General features: G+C 50.4%; 1 protein-coding gene across 1 annotated transcript in view; it reads left to right on the forward strand.

Moving 5' to 3' along the window:
* OPA3 (outer mitochondrial membrane lipid metabolism regulator OPA3) overlaps positions 1-12,531 on the forward strand; it is a 49,806-nt gene extending 37,275 nt beyond the window's left edge. The window contains exon 2 of the mRNA XM_049621196.1: positions 8,838-12,531. Coding sequence (XP_049477153.1) covers positions 8,838-9,295 — 458 coding nt within the window. The 3' untranslated portion in view covers positions 9,296-12,531. The remainder of the gene's footprint in view (positions 1-8,837) is intronic.
* Positions 12,532-14,546: the final 2,015 nt, after the last annotated feature.

Genomic DNA, 14,546 nt, shown 5'->3' on the forward strand with positions numbered 1-14,546 from the left:
GTGAGCAGGGGTGGGGCAGGGAGAGGGGGACAGAAGATCCGAAGCAGGCTCTGTGCTGATAGCAGAGAATCCAATGTGAGGCTCAAACTCACAAACTGTGACATCATGACCTGAGCTGAGGTCAGACGCTTAACCGACGGAGCCACCCAGCCACTCCAAGAAGCACCATCATACTTTAAAAACCATTCAACCCAGAATAAACAGTGTTGTGATGAGGGTTGCCCAGGGAGCTTGAGGAATCTAGAGGATATGTCTGACCCAGCCTAGGGATCAGGGAGGGCTTCTGGGAGGAAGGGACATTCCAGCTGAGACCTAAAAGATGAATTGGGGTGAGGTAAGAAAAGAGGAGTGAGGGAATAGTATCCCTGGCGGAGATAGAAGGGTGAGCAAAATAACCGTGAGCCCAGCCCTTGCAGAACTCATGATCCAGTGGGGAAGAAGGATCTTTCACCAGTAGCACCCAAGATTGATCAGGGCTGGGGTGTAGAAGCCCAGGAGGCAAGTCCTGCGAAGCAAACGCCTTAGCTGCATCCTTGAGGACAACTAGGAGTTAGGAGACATGTAGCAGAGAAAAGCAGCAAAATCAAAAGATGGTTCTTTGAAAAGGTTACTACTACTCAAGGGAAAATACACAAATTTCCATTAAAAGGAATGAAAGAGGAGGCATCAGTACAGATCCTAACTATAGGATGATAAGAGGATACTGATCAACCTTAGCCAATAAATTTAACAATGCAGAAGAAATGGACAGTTTCCTTGAGAAAACACAATTTGACAATATTGACACATGAAGAAATAGAAAATCTGAATAGTCCTGAATCTGTTAGAGACATCAAATCCATAATTAAAAACCTTCCCATAAAGAAATGACTTTGCTGGTAAATTTTTCCAAACATTTAAGAAAGAAATAATACCATTATCTAAACTCTAATAAATAATAAAGAAAGTGGGGACACTTCCTTATTTAATGAGTCAAGTAGAATACTAATACCAAAAACCTAATAAAGCTATTACAAGAAAGGAAAACTTTAGGCCAAGATCTCTTGTGAACATGGATTCCAATATCCTAAACAAAAATATTAGCAAATAGAATCCAGCAATATGTAAGATGGATAATAAATCACGACCTATTGGGATTTTTTCTAAGACCGCAAGGTTGGTTTAGCATTTGAAAAGCAATGTAATTCAGCTTAGGAATAGTAGAAAGGAGAAGAACCATATGATCATATTATACAGGGAAAGCATTTGATAAAATTCAACACGTATCATGATAAAAGCACTCCAAAAACTATGAATAGAAAGGAACTTCCTTAATCTGACAAAGTTTATATCATCAAAAGAATTCAATTTTTTAACACCAAATTTATACTTAAAACTTAAAATGAACACTTCCCCCAATGTTTTGAATAAGACAAGTATCACCTCTTCCAGTCAACATAATGTTGGATGTTATAGCTAGTGTGAAAAGGCAAAAATACGTACATATATGTATATATTCACATATACACACATACATATATATATGCCTACATAAGGGGCACCTGGCTGGCTCAGTCAGTAGAGCATGTGACTCTTGATCTCAGGGTTGTGAGTTCCAGCCCCGTGTTGGGGTAGAGTTTGCTTAAAACAAACAAACAAACAAACAACAACAACAAAAAAAAACTAGTTAAAGGCATATAAACTGAAAAAGAAGTAGAACTGATTTTTGATTGATGTGATGTGACTATGTACATAAATAAGCCCAAAGAACCTAAAACAAACCATTAAAATAAAGACATGATTTGGGGGAAGATTGCTGGATACAAGATCCATATACAGAAATCAGTTGTATTTCTACATGCTACAAACTAACCATTGGACAGTGGATTTTTTAAAATGCCATTCACAATGATGCTCAAACTCTTCAAATATCTAGAAATAAATTTAACAAAACACGTGCAAGAACTCTACTCTGAAAACCATAAAATATCGCTGAGAGAAATTAAAGAATACTTTAAAAAATAGATAAAGGGGTGCCTAGCTAGCTCAGTTGATGGAGCATATGACTCTTGATCTCAGGGTTGTGAGTTCAAGCCCCATGATAGCGTAGAGAGCACTTAAAAATAAAATATTTACGAAAGCAAACAAACATACTACTTTCTTCATGGACTGGAAGACTTAGTAACCTTGTTTTTAAGGCTCTCCAAATTGAACTGTAGATTCAGTGTAATCCCGGTAAACACCCTAACACGTGTTTTGTTGTTTGAAACAAGTTGATTCTAAAATTTATAGGAAAGTTAGAGATCCTGGGATAGAAAATTTTCAGGAGGAACTAAGTTTGAAGGTTTACACTATCAGATTTCAAGACTTACCGGAAAGCTACAGTAATTAACACAGAGTCGTATTGGTACGACAAATAGAGCAATGGGACAGAATGGATTGTGTAAAATGAGACCGACACAAACAAGTGGGTTTCCAGCAAAAGGAGTCCTGCAGCTCAGTGGGGGAAGGATGGTCATTCGGTAAATGGTGCAATTCCATATCCATATGGGAAAAAGCCTCGCACTGCTCCTTCCCTTGGATGTTGGCAATGCCTGGAGATATTTTTGGTTGTCAAAACTTGTGAGGTACCACTGGCAAAATCGTCCCTAGCTGAGAACCACTGACACATACAAATGTAAAAAGTCCCGGAGCCGAGGGGCGCCTGGGTGGTGCAGTTGGTTACGCGTCCGACTCTTGGTTTCGACTCAGGTCACGATCTCACGGTTCTCAAGTTTGAGCCTTGCATTGGGCTTCGCGTTGTCAGCACAGAGCCTGCTTGGAGTTGATCCTCTGTCTCCCTCTCTCTCTGCCCCTCCCCTGCTTGTGCTGTCTCTCTCTCAAAAATAAACTTTAAAAAAAAGTCACGAAGCTGAACTAGTATAATAGTGCACTAAGAAAAAATTTTTTTAATGTTTTATTTAATTTTGAGAGACAGAGAGAGACAGAACCCGAGTAGGGAAGGGGCAGAGAGAGAGGGAGACACAGAATCCGGAGCAGGCTCCAGGCTCTGAGCCATCAGCACAGAGCCCAACGTGGGGCTCGAACTCATAAACTGAGATCATGACCTGAGCCGAAGTCGAACGCTTAACTGACTGAGCCACCCAGGCGCCCCAAAGAATTTAGGTTTATGTCTTCTAAAGATACAACCAGAATTCAAGGACGCAGAAAGTATATTCAGATTTTCTGTGATCAGAGAATAAAAATGGTGTTTCACTTTGTACATAGTGAACATACCAATAAGAGCCATGTCCTTTAGTTTGTATGTTATTGAATGAGCTGGTTCCTCTCCACGTTATTAAAATTCATTTGTTCATTACCAACATTTCATTTCATTTTATGATAAACCTTTTCTCAGCTTTTTATTTATTGGTGACCTCGAGAGCATCATCAATCATGATTCTAGGCATGATAAGAGAAAATAGCTAATAAGACATCCCATATGAGTTAAAATTAAAAAAAAAAAAAGGCAGTCCTCTGGACCCTCTAGAACTTATCCAGAGACAGCAGCAAAGGAACCCACTGAAGACAGTGAGCCGTGGCCCTTATCACACCCCAGGGACAGCCGCAGTTGCAGGGCCCCAGCCCTGGCTGCTCTCCCAGGCTGTGTGAGTACATCAGCTGATGGGTGAGGAGCCCTGCCTCCCCGTTTTCTGTCTCCTGGGTGAGGCAGTGTCCTGTGACTCAGCCGTTTTCACTGCTGGGAAACCTGCTACTGTCTGCACTCTACATGCCCATGGGCAGGCAGGGTGTGGATGGCCCGACTGGTCCATCCACACAGTGGAACACTACTCAGCGATAAACCAGGGGGGCCACTGAAACACATGGTGATGTGTAGATTTCACAGGCGTAATACAGAGTGAAAGAAGGCAGAATAGAGAGTACAAACGATTTACGATGAAATCAGAAAGGGACTTAGTATAGGGATAGCATCTACCACGGGAGGTCAGAATAGCGGTTTTGGGGGGTACTGACTGGAAGAGAGCCGGCTTGAGGGTGGGAGCCTGTTGGAGTACAGGAATATTCTAGATCTTAATCTGCATGGTGCTTACATATTAAAAAATTATCCCGCTTGGGGCACCTGGGTGGGTCAGTCAGTTTTAAGCGTCTGACTTCAGCTCAGGTCACGATCTCACGGTTCCTGGGTTCAAGCCCCAGCTGGGAGCCTGGAGCCTGCAGCCTGCTTCAGATTCTGTGTCACCCTCTCTCTCCACCCCTCCCCTGCTTGCACTCTGTCTCTTTCTCTCTCAAAAATAAATAAACATTAAAAAAAAAAAAATTATCCCGCTTATGGCTGGCTGGCTTGGTCAGTAGAGCATAGGATCCTTGATCACAGGGTCGTGAGTTCAAGCCCCACATTGGGTGTAGAGATTACTTAAAAAAAAAAAAACTTTAAAAAATTTTTCAATCATCATGCCCTACACTTACTGTTTGTGTATTTTATGTAAGTTATATTTCGTTAAAAAGGGAAAAAAAATAAATGTAGTGAGGTCACCAGATTAAAAAAAAAATCATGTACATAACAGTTGTATTTCTATGTACCAGCCCCAACCAAAGTGAAAATGGAATTTAAAATACCATGAGTAAAATAATAAGTAAAAAGAAAATACCATGGATAATAACAACAACAAAAAAATGCCTGGGAATAAATATAATCAAAAAGATTTGCAGGGAAAGTTAGATGAAATGGAGACAGATACTACATTTATGGATTGAAAGACTCAACATTGGGAAGATGTCACTGTCTTGAAAATGATCTGTAGACTCATTGGAATTCCAACCAAAATCTGGGACAATGGCTTTCAACATTTTGACTGTTCCAGTTACATACAGAGTCACATACAAAACAAGAACAAAAGTTTTGTGAGACAAGGGCTCCCGGGTGGCTCAGTTGATTTAGCGTCTGACTCTTGATCTCAGCTCAGGTCTTGATCTCAGGATCATGAGTTCAAGCCCCACGTTGGGCTCCGCGTCGGGCAAGAAGCCTACTTAAAAAGTTTTGTGAGACAGTACTTGTCCTGACTACTTAAGATCGCCTTTGATGTTTTCTGTTATATGCTGGCAGGAGTGGGGGACGTTGTATCCATGAGTTTGGGAAGTGAAATTGTGTGGTATTGGCCTTTCTCTGACTTACTTCTCTAAAGCGGAATGCCCTCAAGGGCCATCTGATGGTTCCTATCATATTCATGATCATATTTTTCATGCCGGTCTCTGCGACCAAATTAGATTCCATGACCCACTAATGGGACAAGACCAGCGGTTTTGGAAATACCGTGTGAGGGAAGACCTAGTTGTTCTAGAAAATCATTGTCCAGCTGAGAGCTGACTGACACGGGGTGGAATTCTAAGGGGCTTGATGGAATGTCAGAGTAGAGATGCCATCCGACCTCGCTGCTGAGACCGTCTCCTCCGGGTGGCCCCCTTCATGACATAGCCCACCAGGGGGACCCCTCTCTAGATTAAGCACATCCCACTGGACAGTGTGTCCGCGATTGTCACATGGTATATGCTGTTTATTTTCACTTTTCTGACTTGGCACAGAGTACAGAGGGTTCTGCTGTAACCACTGAACAACCTGTGGGTCAAACCTGGATAACGTGGAAGAATGATCTGGCCTGGGGGTGGGGAGGGGAGCTCGAAAGGAGGGAGACAGTGATAAGCATATAGTACAAGAAGCAGATACAGATCATCTGTAAAAATGGAGAGACAGGGGACGGAGGAAGGACAGGTACGTGGAGACAAAGGTCTCATCTTTTATACTTGGGCTGGGGGGGAGGGGTGGTCAATAGACAATGCGTAAATAGCAGTGAATTTCCAGTTGAAAAATTCAGAAATAGAGGTGAGCAAAGTACGCTTGTTATCAGATATCAGGGCCATGATGCCAGCAGAAAAAAAGGCTAGTTAGGGCGAGATCTAGGGGGCCACTGGGGTGGGCCTAAGGATCAGGACTTCTGACTTTCAACTTTATAGTTTGAGTACTTTATTTGCATATAATGTGTTATTTTTATTAAGGAAAAGAATGGTAGTTTCTTTTTTTGTTTTTGTTTTGTTTTAACCGGCTCCTGGCTGCTGCCGTAGGTCAGCAGGGGGCTGACGCTGGGACAGGGACCCACTGTGTGTGCTTGGCCTGCTACTGGCCAGTGCGGGGGACACAGCAGTGGCTGTGATGGTCCTGGACCCTGCCCTCTAGGGTGCAAACAAGTGACTGGGTGACCAGATCATTCCCAGTTGTGATGGACGCTCTGAAGGAAATACACAGCGTGTGCAGAAGGGACAGAGATCCCTGAATAGGGAGGTCAGGGAGGGGACATCGGTCAGAGCTGGGGCAGAGCCTGGACCCGGACAGCGGATGAGGGTTTGGGAGAGACGTTCACGCAGAAGACTAGACACTTGGCTGAGGGGGTGGAGGGGTACCTGAGTCCCAGGTCTCTGGCCTGGTGACAGGATGGACCCAGGAGGAGGAACAAGTGTCTGTGGGGTCAGGTTTGGACACAGTGAGTGTGAGGTGTCCGGGAGACATCTGAGGGCCTGTTCTTTCCAACTACCCCTTCTTCCCAGTTCTCCTTTCCCACATGGGCCTTGTTTCCTGAACCCCAAGTCTGGCTACTAGCCTGAGAGACTGCCATCAGCCCTGCCCCGAAAGCCTTGTCTCTCTCACACACACACCCTTCAACTGAATATCCTGTGCCTGGACGTGTGCCCCCACCCCTCGTGCCCGCTCCCGTTTGCACACCCAGACCCCCGCCCACTGGCCCCGGTCCTCACGCTTGTCTACAGTGAGATGCTGGGACATTCGCCCAGGGATGCCAGCAGAAGCTGGTACTGTCTCCTCACCACCCTCCGGCCACTGTGCTTCGTGGGCCAGACATAAAGGATCACGTGACAGGTGCAGGCCTGGCTCGGGGGGGGGGGGGGGGCTGGGGTGTGGTCATCATCTCCTCGTTTGACAGAGGTGGCCCAGCGTGGGCTGTCATCTCTGTAGGTGGCAGAGCTCCAGGTGGGCCCCAGGTCGGCCCGAAGCGGAGACCTCAGTGTGGGAGGGGTCGGCACCGCCTGGACTCCAGGAACCCCACACCACCAGGGTCTCCGTAACAAGTAGTAGTTAGTAATGGTGACTGCGGCCGCGGGCAGGTCACGGGAGGGCCCCGGGTGCGCTCCTCCTCAGATCTTACTTCCTGCTGGCTGCAGGCAGAGCTCGCCCAACGTTTTATGCTGCCCTACCCCATTTTTAGAAAATACTGTGTTTGCCAATCTTATTTATTTTTTGAGAAAGAGCACAAGCAGGGGAGGGGCAGAGAGAGAGAGGCAGAGGATCTGAAGCGGGCTCTGTGCTGATGCAGGGCTCGAACTCACAAACCCTGAGGTCACGACCTGAGCCGAAGTCAGACATTTAACCAGCTGAGCCACCCAGGCGCCCCGCCCTTTTAGAAAATTGAAAGGTTGTATACCCTCTAGCGCATTTTCAAGGTGACAGCTAAGCCTTGTCTTCCTGAATTCAAGTCGCCGCAGAGGATATAATTTCTGGTGTGCATGAATATTGATATTTCCAAACGGATTGGTGCCATCTTCCCTTCCAAGTATCTAATGCAATCCATATAACTGCTGCGATTTGCTGTCTGCAATTTCAGTTTAAAGGGGAAAAAAAATGAACGAGCTGTTCCTTTGCAGTCAGGAATTTCACATTATGCCTTGAACTTTGTCCTTGAACTTCTGTTTACACTTCCCCCGCAGAATGCTGTCTACCAAAGGATGTGTCAGCAACCCAAACACGCACAGAAATCCAAATTTTAATTGTCGTTTAGCTTCCGTTGGCCGAAAGGCTGCAAACGTGAAAATATTTTCCTGTGGATTTTTTAAAAAGACGAGCCCACAATTGACGCGAAACATTTCATACACGAGGCATTTGCACGGGTAGTTATTAAGCATTAAAAGTAAAGTGCTGTGTTGGAAATGAATCTCCGAGTGAGCTAGACAGGCGTCCCCAGCAATTTCGTGTGTCCTGGATGAGTGTGAATTACCCCAGGAAGGAGTCAGGGTCCAGCGTCAGTGCTGCCTCGGTTTTTAAGACTCAGATGCTGAGGATTTCCCTGCACAAAGCGGCAGCTAGGCAAGGAAGCTTTTGTTGCAGCAGCACCCGCCCAGTCAACTCGTGAGCTTCTTCCAAGGTACGTGCCCAAAACCTCACCGCAGAGAGCGCACAGGACTGTTAGCTCCGTCCTCGGGGCTGGTGAAAAATCTAGGAGGGGAGCCACCAGACTTGCAAATTACCCCGTGGTCCAAGTCGCCTCGCATCCATTCCCACGTTTCAGCTGCCCTTTCTTTGGAGCCCAGGAGGGTACCCGCCCCGCTGCAGCCCTAACTCTAAATTTTGGGAAGATTCAGAAAGAAAGTGGGGCGGGGTGGGGGGGGGGAATGTGCCTTGCTTCTGAGAAGCAGGTTGGACGACTGCGTCCGGGGATGCTTGGCTGGCCTGCTGGTGGCTTGAGGGGAGGAGCAGAGGGAGCTCAGAAGCCTCTGGCAACTGAGCCTTTACACCTTCCCGGGACTTTGTGCCCTGGGAGCTGCTTGTAACCCTACAGGGGCGCGGCCCCCAGGGTTTCTCATTCCTGGCTACTTGGCAGAATCCTCTGGGCGATTCAAAAAGCCGCCTGGGCTCCCATTCTCTGGGCTAGGTAGGCCAGCGCAGGTCTTGCTTAAAGCGATCCCCAGTGATTCTGGCTGTGGTGTGCCCATTGCGCCAACCTGGACACCGAAACGCGGAGGGGTGGGGCTCGTAGGGGGCTCCTGGCGCAGGACCTGACCCCTCTCTTCCCCCGCAGTGTACCACTGGGTGGAGATGCGGACCAAGATGCGCATCATGGGCTTCCGGGGCACGGTCATCAAGCCGCTGAATGAGGACGCGGCCGCCGAGCTGGGCGCCGAGCTGCTGGGTGAGGCCACCATCTTCATCGTGGGCGGCGGCTGCCTGGTGCTGGAGTACTGGCGCCACCAGGCGCACCAGCGTCACAAGGAGGAGGAGCAGCAGGCCGCCTGGGACGCGATGCGGGACGAAGTGGGCCGCCTGGCCCTGGCGCTGGAGACCCTGCAGGCACAGACGCAGGCACAGACGCAGGCCGCGCCTGCGCAGAGCGCGCTGGAGGAGCTGCAGGCGCAGATGCGAGAGGTGCGCGCCCAGCTCTGCGCCCGGGATGCGCCCCAAGCAGCGTCCGTGCCCCAGGTGGTATCCGCGTCCAAGGCAGTGTCCGCATCCAAGGATCAGGAGTCTGCCGAAGTCTGAACTTGGACGTGGTTGCGTGTGCTCTGATGTGGCCTTCTCCCCACACTGTCCCTGCCTGTGCTGGCCCAGCGGAAACCACCGGGATCTTGATGGAGCTTGGATTCGGTCATCCCCTACTGATCAGTGGAACCTTCCACCGGGACCGGCCCCCAGCAGGTGAAGCTCCAGCAAGGCTTCCTCCAGCTCGTGGGTACAGTCCACAGCGCTCATCACTGCACCCCCACCCCAAACCACACAGACCTATGGGGTCCCAGCCTGGACAACGGGCCGAGTCTTCTGGCAGGAGAAAAAAGGGACCCCGGACTTGAGCCGAATCAAGCTGTTTCCTCCCCACCCTCCCATCCCCCCAGTTACCTGATACGTGTCACCTTTCCCCGGGACTCTCATCCTTTTCACCGGAACACCCCCTTCCCCTCGTCAACAGGTACAGACCGTTATAAAGAAATGCTGTGTCTTTCAGTGACTTTCTGTCCCCCTCATCTAAGGTGGGTTCCAGCTGGGCAGCACCACTCTCTCTGAGGGGAAGAAAAGGGGGATCTTGGCTTGCAGTCGATCCACTGAATGTTATACGCCCCCCCCCTTAACCTGATCTGTGGTGCCCTACCAAGACCCCAAGTGGAATATTCCAACAGATTCCTCCCAGCCCGCAATCCTTCTAGTCCATGGCGCAGCCCGCCCGGATGACTGCAGGGCCTTCCGTGGCAGTGCTCTCCCAACACCCCTTCCGTGGTGGAAAAGTCGCCCCCGCCTCTGGCCAATCCGACTTCAGCCTGTGTACCTGCCTTCAGGGTCCATGAGCCTTTCCTGCCGTCCTTCCCCACCTTCTGCGCTATGTTCTTCAGTGGCCTGTCAGAGGCCTGCCAGCCATGGGCTAGATGATCACATTCCTCGGCTTCCATCCAAATCTGGGGACCTGGGTGCCCTTGCCCTTCTCCTCTGGGGCTCCGGGCTGGCCCACCAGCCCCCCTTCATGCAGTAGTACCCCCGGGCCTTCCTTGCCTCCCGTCCCACCTCCATCCCACTGGTCTAGGCCACCAGTCGGTCTTAACCTTTATTCGTTTCCTGGGGCTAGCATACCCAATGACCACAGACTTGATTTGCCATCTCACGGTTCTGGAGGCCAGAGATCCGAAATCAAAGTGTCAGTGGGGCCACACCCGTCCGAAGGCGCTACGGGAGGATCTTCCCTTGCCTCTTCTAACTTTCGGTGACTTCGGGCATTCCTTGGCTTGTGGCCGCAGATCTCCAGTCTCTGCACCCTCTTCGCGTGGCCTTTGTTTCCTCTTCTGTCTCTGGTAAAGACACCTGTCCTTGGATTCAGGGCCCGCCCTAAATCTAGGATGACTTCACTTCAGGATCCTTAACTTATTTACAGAGGTGGGGTTTTTTTCCCCCCAGATATGCTCGCAGTCACACATCCCATGGTTTACTATGTGGACACGTCTCTGGGGGAGTCAGCATTCAGCCCGCTACGCCTCCCCACCCCAAGAGAGCGCTGGGACTCTTGCCAGCCCCACAGGACGTTTGGCCTTCCCCACAAGAGTGATCGGAACAGTCCAGGAACCAGCCTTTACTACCTGGTGTCTCTTCCAGGAATCTCCCTGGTGTGGGAGGGGTGTGGGTCCCACCAGTCCACCAGTCTGCCTTCTGCGCTTCAGACTGTAGATATTGTCTGGAATAATCTTCAGGGTGTGTCTGAGAACACAGGGATCTCCAAAATGGGTACAACGAGACGCGTTAGGATTAGAGAAGCTGATGTGCGTGCGTGGGCAGTCATCCTGTGAACCCTTTCCCAGCCTGGAACCCTGAGGCCCAGGAGAAGCAAGGGGACTGGCCCAAGTCCCCAAAGTCCAAGGTGGTGAAGTAGTAAGAGCAGAGTGGGGGCAGGGGGTGCACAGAGAAGGGAATGGAGGGGGGTGCAGGATGCTTGAGGGTACTGATGCCGGAGGAGGAAGAGAGAGGGGCGGGAAGGCAGTGACTGGGGAGGGGTGTTGGTTAGGGCTCTACACAGAGGCCCAAAGCATTTCCCAGAGGCGGTGTTGAGGGTCGGGGGGCCCTCAGTTCCTAGCCACAGCGGCCCCAGAGCACACCTGAAATCTTAGCATTTAATGAATGGGGTTAGATCCAAGATCCGTTTTACTTGGGCCCAGTTCCCAGAAGCCATAGGTGAAGCGGGGGGGGGGGGGGGGGCCACTTTCTCCTCCCTCCTCCCCCCCCCCGCTTCCAGGGGGCCAGGGGCCAGAGTGGGGGCCCGGAGGGTGATCTGCCCAGGTAGAAAACCAAGAAACATGGGTTCTGAAGCATCATCTTAATTCTTTCTAGAAGAGGGGGAGAAGCGGATGTGGAGGGTGTCCTGGGTGGAGGTGTCTTTAAAATTGGAAGTGGCCTTGGGCTCCTGGGTGGCTCAGCCCGTTGAGCATCCCGACTCTTGATCCCAGTTCAGGTCATGATCTCGTGGTTCGTGGGTTCAAGCCCCGAACTGGAATTCTCTCTCTCCCTCTCTGTCTTTTCCCCTTCCCTGCTCGTGCTCGCTCGCTCTTTCTCAAATAAATAAACCAATCAAAAAATCATAAAATTGGAAGTGACCTGAGTGGATGAAGGAGGAGAAGACGGAGAGAGAGACCACTGTGTGGAGGGGTGATGGGCAGAGCTGGGTGAGCAGCCTCAGTGCCTGGTTTCCATGGCTGCTCCCGGGGATCCACTCTGGCACTGACCCAGCTCTGGAGCACAGGTTGCCGGAGGCAGGGGCCGCGATGCTCCTCACCCCCCACCCCCACCCATTATGTCAATAAATAAGTGGCTGCTAACAGTATTTTTTGTCATTTCATTCATGAGAACATTGAGGCACAGAAAGGGGGAGTCACCTGCCCAAGATCACGCAGGCAAGGGAAGAAGCAACACGGGACCTGGAGAGGGGCAGTCTCCACCACAGCCCAAGCTCCTAACCCCTGCCCAGTCTTGACCCTGACGTGGCATTGCTGTCACAGCTCCGAGACTCAGCACTCAGCCCCGCGTGTCCTTCCATGTGGCCAGACCTTGTGGGAGGCAGCGGCTTCACCCACTGTGTGAGTGTTGGGGGGCGGGTAGGATCAGGGTGTGTGGAAATGCAAGGAATCCCCTCTCAAAGTGCACGAGGCGGAGGCTGGAGGACTGGACATCATTCTGGTTTCCTACTAACTAAACTTTTGTCTACCTTTGCGACTTGGGGAGAAGGGTAGAATAAATATGCAAATGAGGTTGTTGTCTTCAAGTTGATGTAGTTTTTAATATATATTTAAAAAAAAATCTCGGGGGGGCGCCTGGGTGGCTCATTCGGTTAAGCGTCCGACTTCCACTCAGGTCATGATCTCGCGGTTCGTGGGTTCGAGCCCCGCGTCGGGCTCTGTGCTGACCTCTCAGAGCCTGGAGCCTGTGTCGGATTCTGTGTCTCCCTCTCTCTCTGCCCCTCCCCCACTCAAGTTCTGTCTCTGTCTCTGTCTCTGTCTCTGTCTCTCTCTCTCTCTCTCTCTCTGTCTCTTTCTGTCTCTCTCAAAAATAAATATTAAAAAAATTTTTTTTTTAAATCTCAGGGCACCTGGCTGGCTCAGTCGGTGTCGTGAGTTCAAGCCCCACGTTGTGTGTAGAGATTACTTAAATAAAAGCTTTAAAAAAAAAATCCGTTAACCTGAGGAAAAAAAGGGTCTTTTTTAATTTTTTTCCCCACTTTCTCTCAGGTGTCCACTGTGTGCCCGGCCCTGTTCTGTGTCGTGCCGAGGTCCCAGGCAGTGAACAAGACAGCCCAACCCTGCCCTCGTGGAGCTCACAGTCCAGTGGGGGGACCCGCACAGTCAGACGTTTCTTTTTCCAATGTTAGCCTGCCCCGCGGTGATGAGGGAGGAAGGGGCCTTACTGAATCCAGACCCCTCCCACCTGAGGGACTCAGGACTAGGGTGGAAAAAAACAGAAACCCATTTACTCCGCCTCTCTCATCTGGCGGGCCCTGTTGTCCCCTGCCTTGGTTTCCCAGTTGGGCAGGCCCTTGGCTGAAGAGAGCCACCCCTAGAGAAAATGGACTTCGCTCAGCCCCTGCCTGATTCATGGGCCCACGTGACCATCTCTGTGCTAGCCACTGTGACTCTTGAGTGGCCAGGCCTGGGCCCCCGGCCCCAGTGGACAGCGGGAGGGGAGCATGCCCAAAGGAGAATGGAGTGGACATCCTCCACTCTGTACCGAGCACCTATTGTGTGCCTGGCCCCATTCTAGTGGCTGGAATCCAGGCAGGACTGAGACCAGGTTGCTTCCCATCACAGAACTGACATCTAGTGCAGGGGATGAACAGTCAAGAAGTAAAGGGCTAGTCCAGTGGCAGAGTTCTGGGGTGATGGGGGTGGCTCATTTAAATCAGGATGGCTCTTCTGAGATGAGCCCCAAAGGCAGCTGTAAGAACTCCACTGGCAGAGTTGAGTCTTTGCGATGGATATCCTGTGGCCTTCAGGGATGAAAGTATTTGCCCCCTGGCCCTTGACGTGAAGAGTTCACTGCCTCCCGGGGGCTCCTGGCTGACTCAGTCAGAAGACGGTGCCACTCTTGACCTCGGGGTCGTGAGTTGGAGCCCCACGTTGGGCACAGAGGTTCCATAAATCAACACAAAAAGAGTTTACTGACCCACGGAATAGAGTGAGCAAGGGGAATCGGGTGGGAGCGAAGGCTGGCACCTTGTCTCATTTGGCACAGCTCTGGAGGCTCGTCCCAGCTCTGGGCAGCCCACAGGACTGACTGAAGCGTCGCGCCTCAGCCACGGCCGACCCAGCCCGGCTTCCCTCCTCTCCCACCTGCACGCGTCTCCTTCCCCAAAGATTCCGCCATAACCCTGCGGCGCACAGATCTCAAGTCTGCATCTCAGCCAGGGCGGCGAGCCACAGCGGGAAGCAGAGCTCATACGGTCCGCCATTCACGTAGTTACAGAATTCACAGTTCACACTCTGTATGCGTTCTAAGTATGGCATAATTCGTGCATTATGTGGCCTAGTATATAACGGAATATAAAAATATTTTTATGTAATCTGTAATATAGTACTGTATAATATATATATATTATTATACTGTATAATATATATACAGTATAGGGGCGCCTGGGTGGCTCAGTCGGTTAAGCGGCCGACTTCGGCTCAGGTCACGATCTCGCGGTCCGTGAGTTCGAGCCCCGCGTCGGGCTCTGGTGGGCTGATGGCTCAGAGCCTGGAGCCTGCTTCCGGTTCTGTGTCTCCCTCTC

The sequence above is a fragment of the Panthera uncia genome, assembly GCF_023721935.1.
Source record: "Panthera uncia isolate 11264 chromosome E2 unlocalized genomic scaffold, Puncia_PCG_1.0 HiC_scaffold_19, whole genome shotgun sequence".
In the NCBI taxonomy this organism is placed as follows: domain Eukaryota; kingdom Metazoa; phylum Chordata; class Mammalia; order Carnivora; family Felidae; genus Panthera; species Panthera uncia.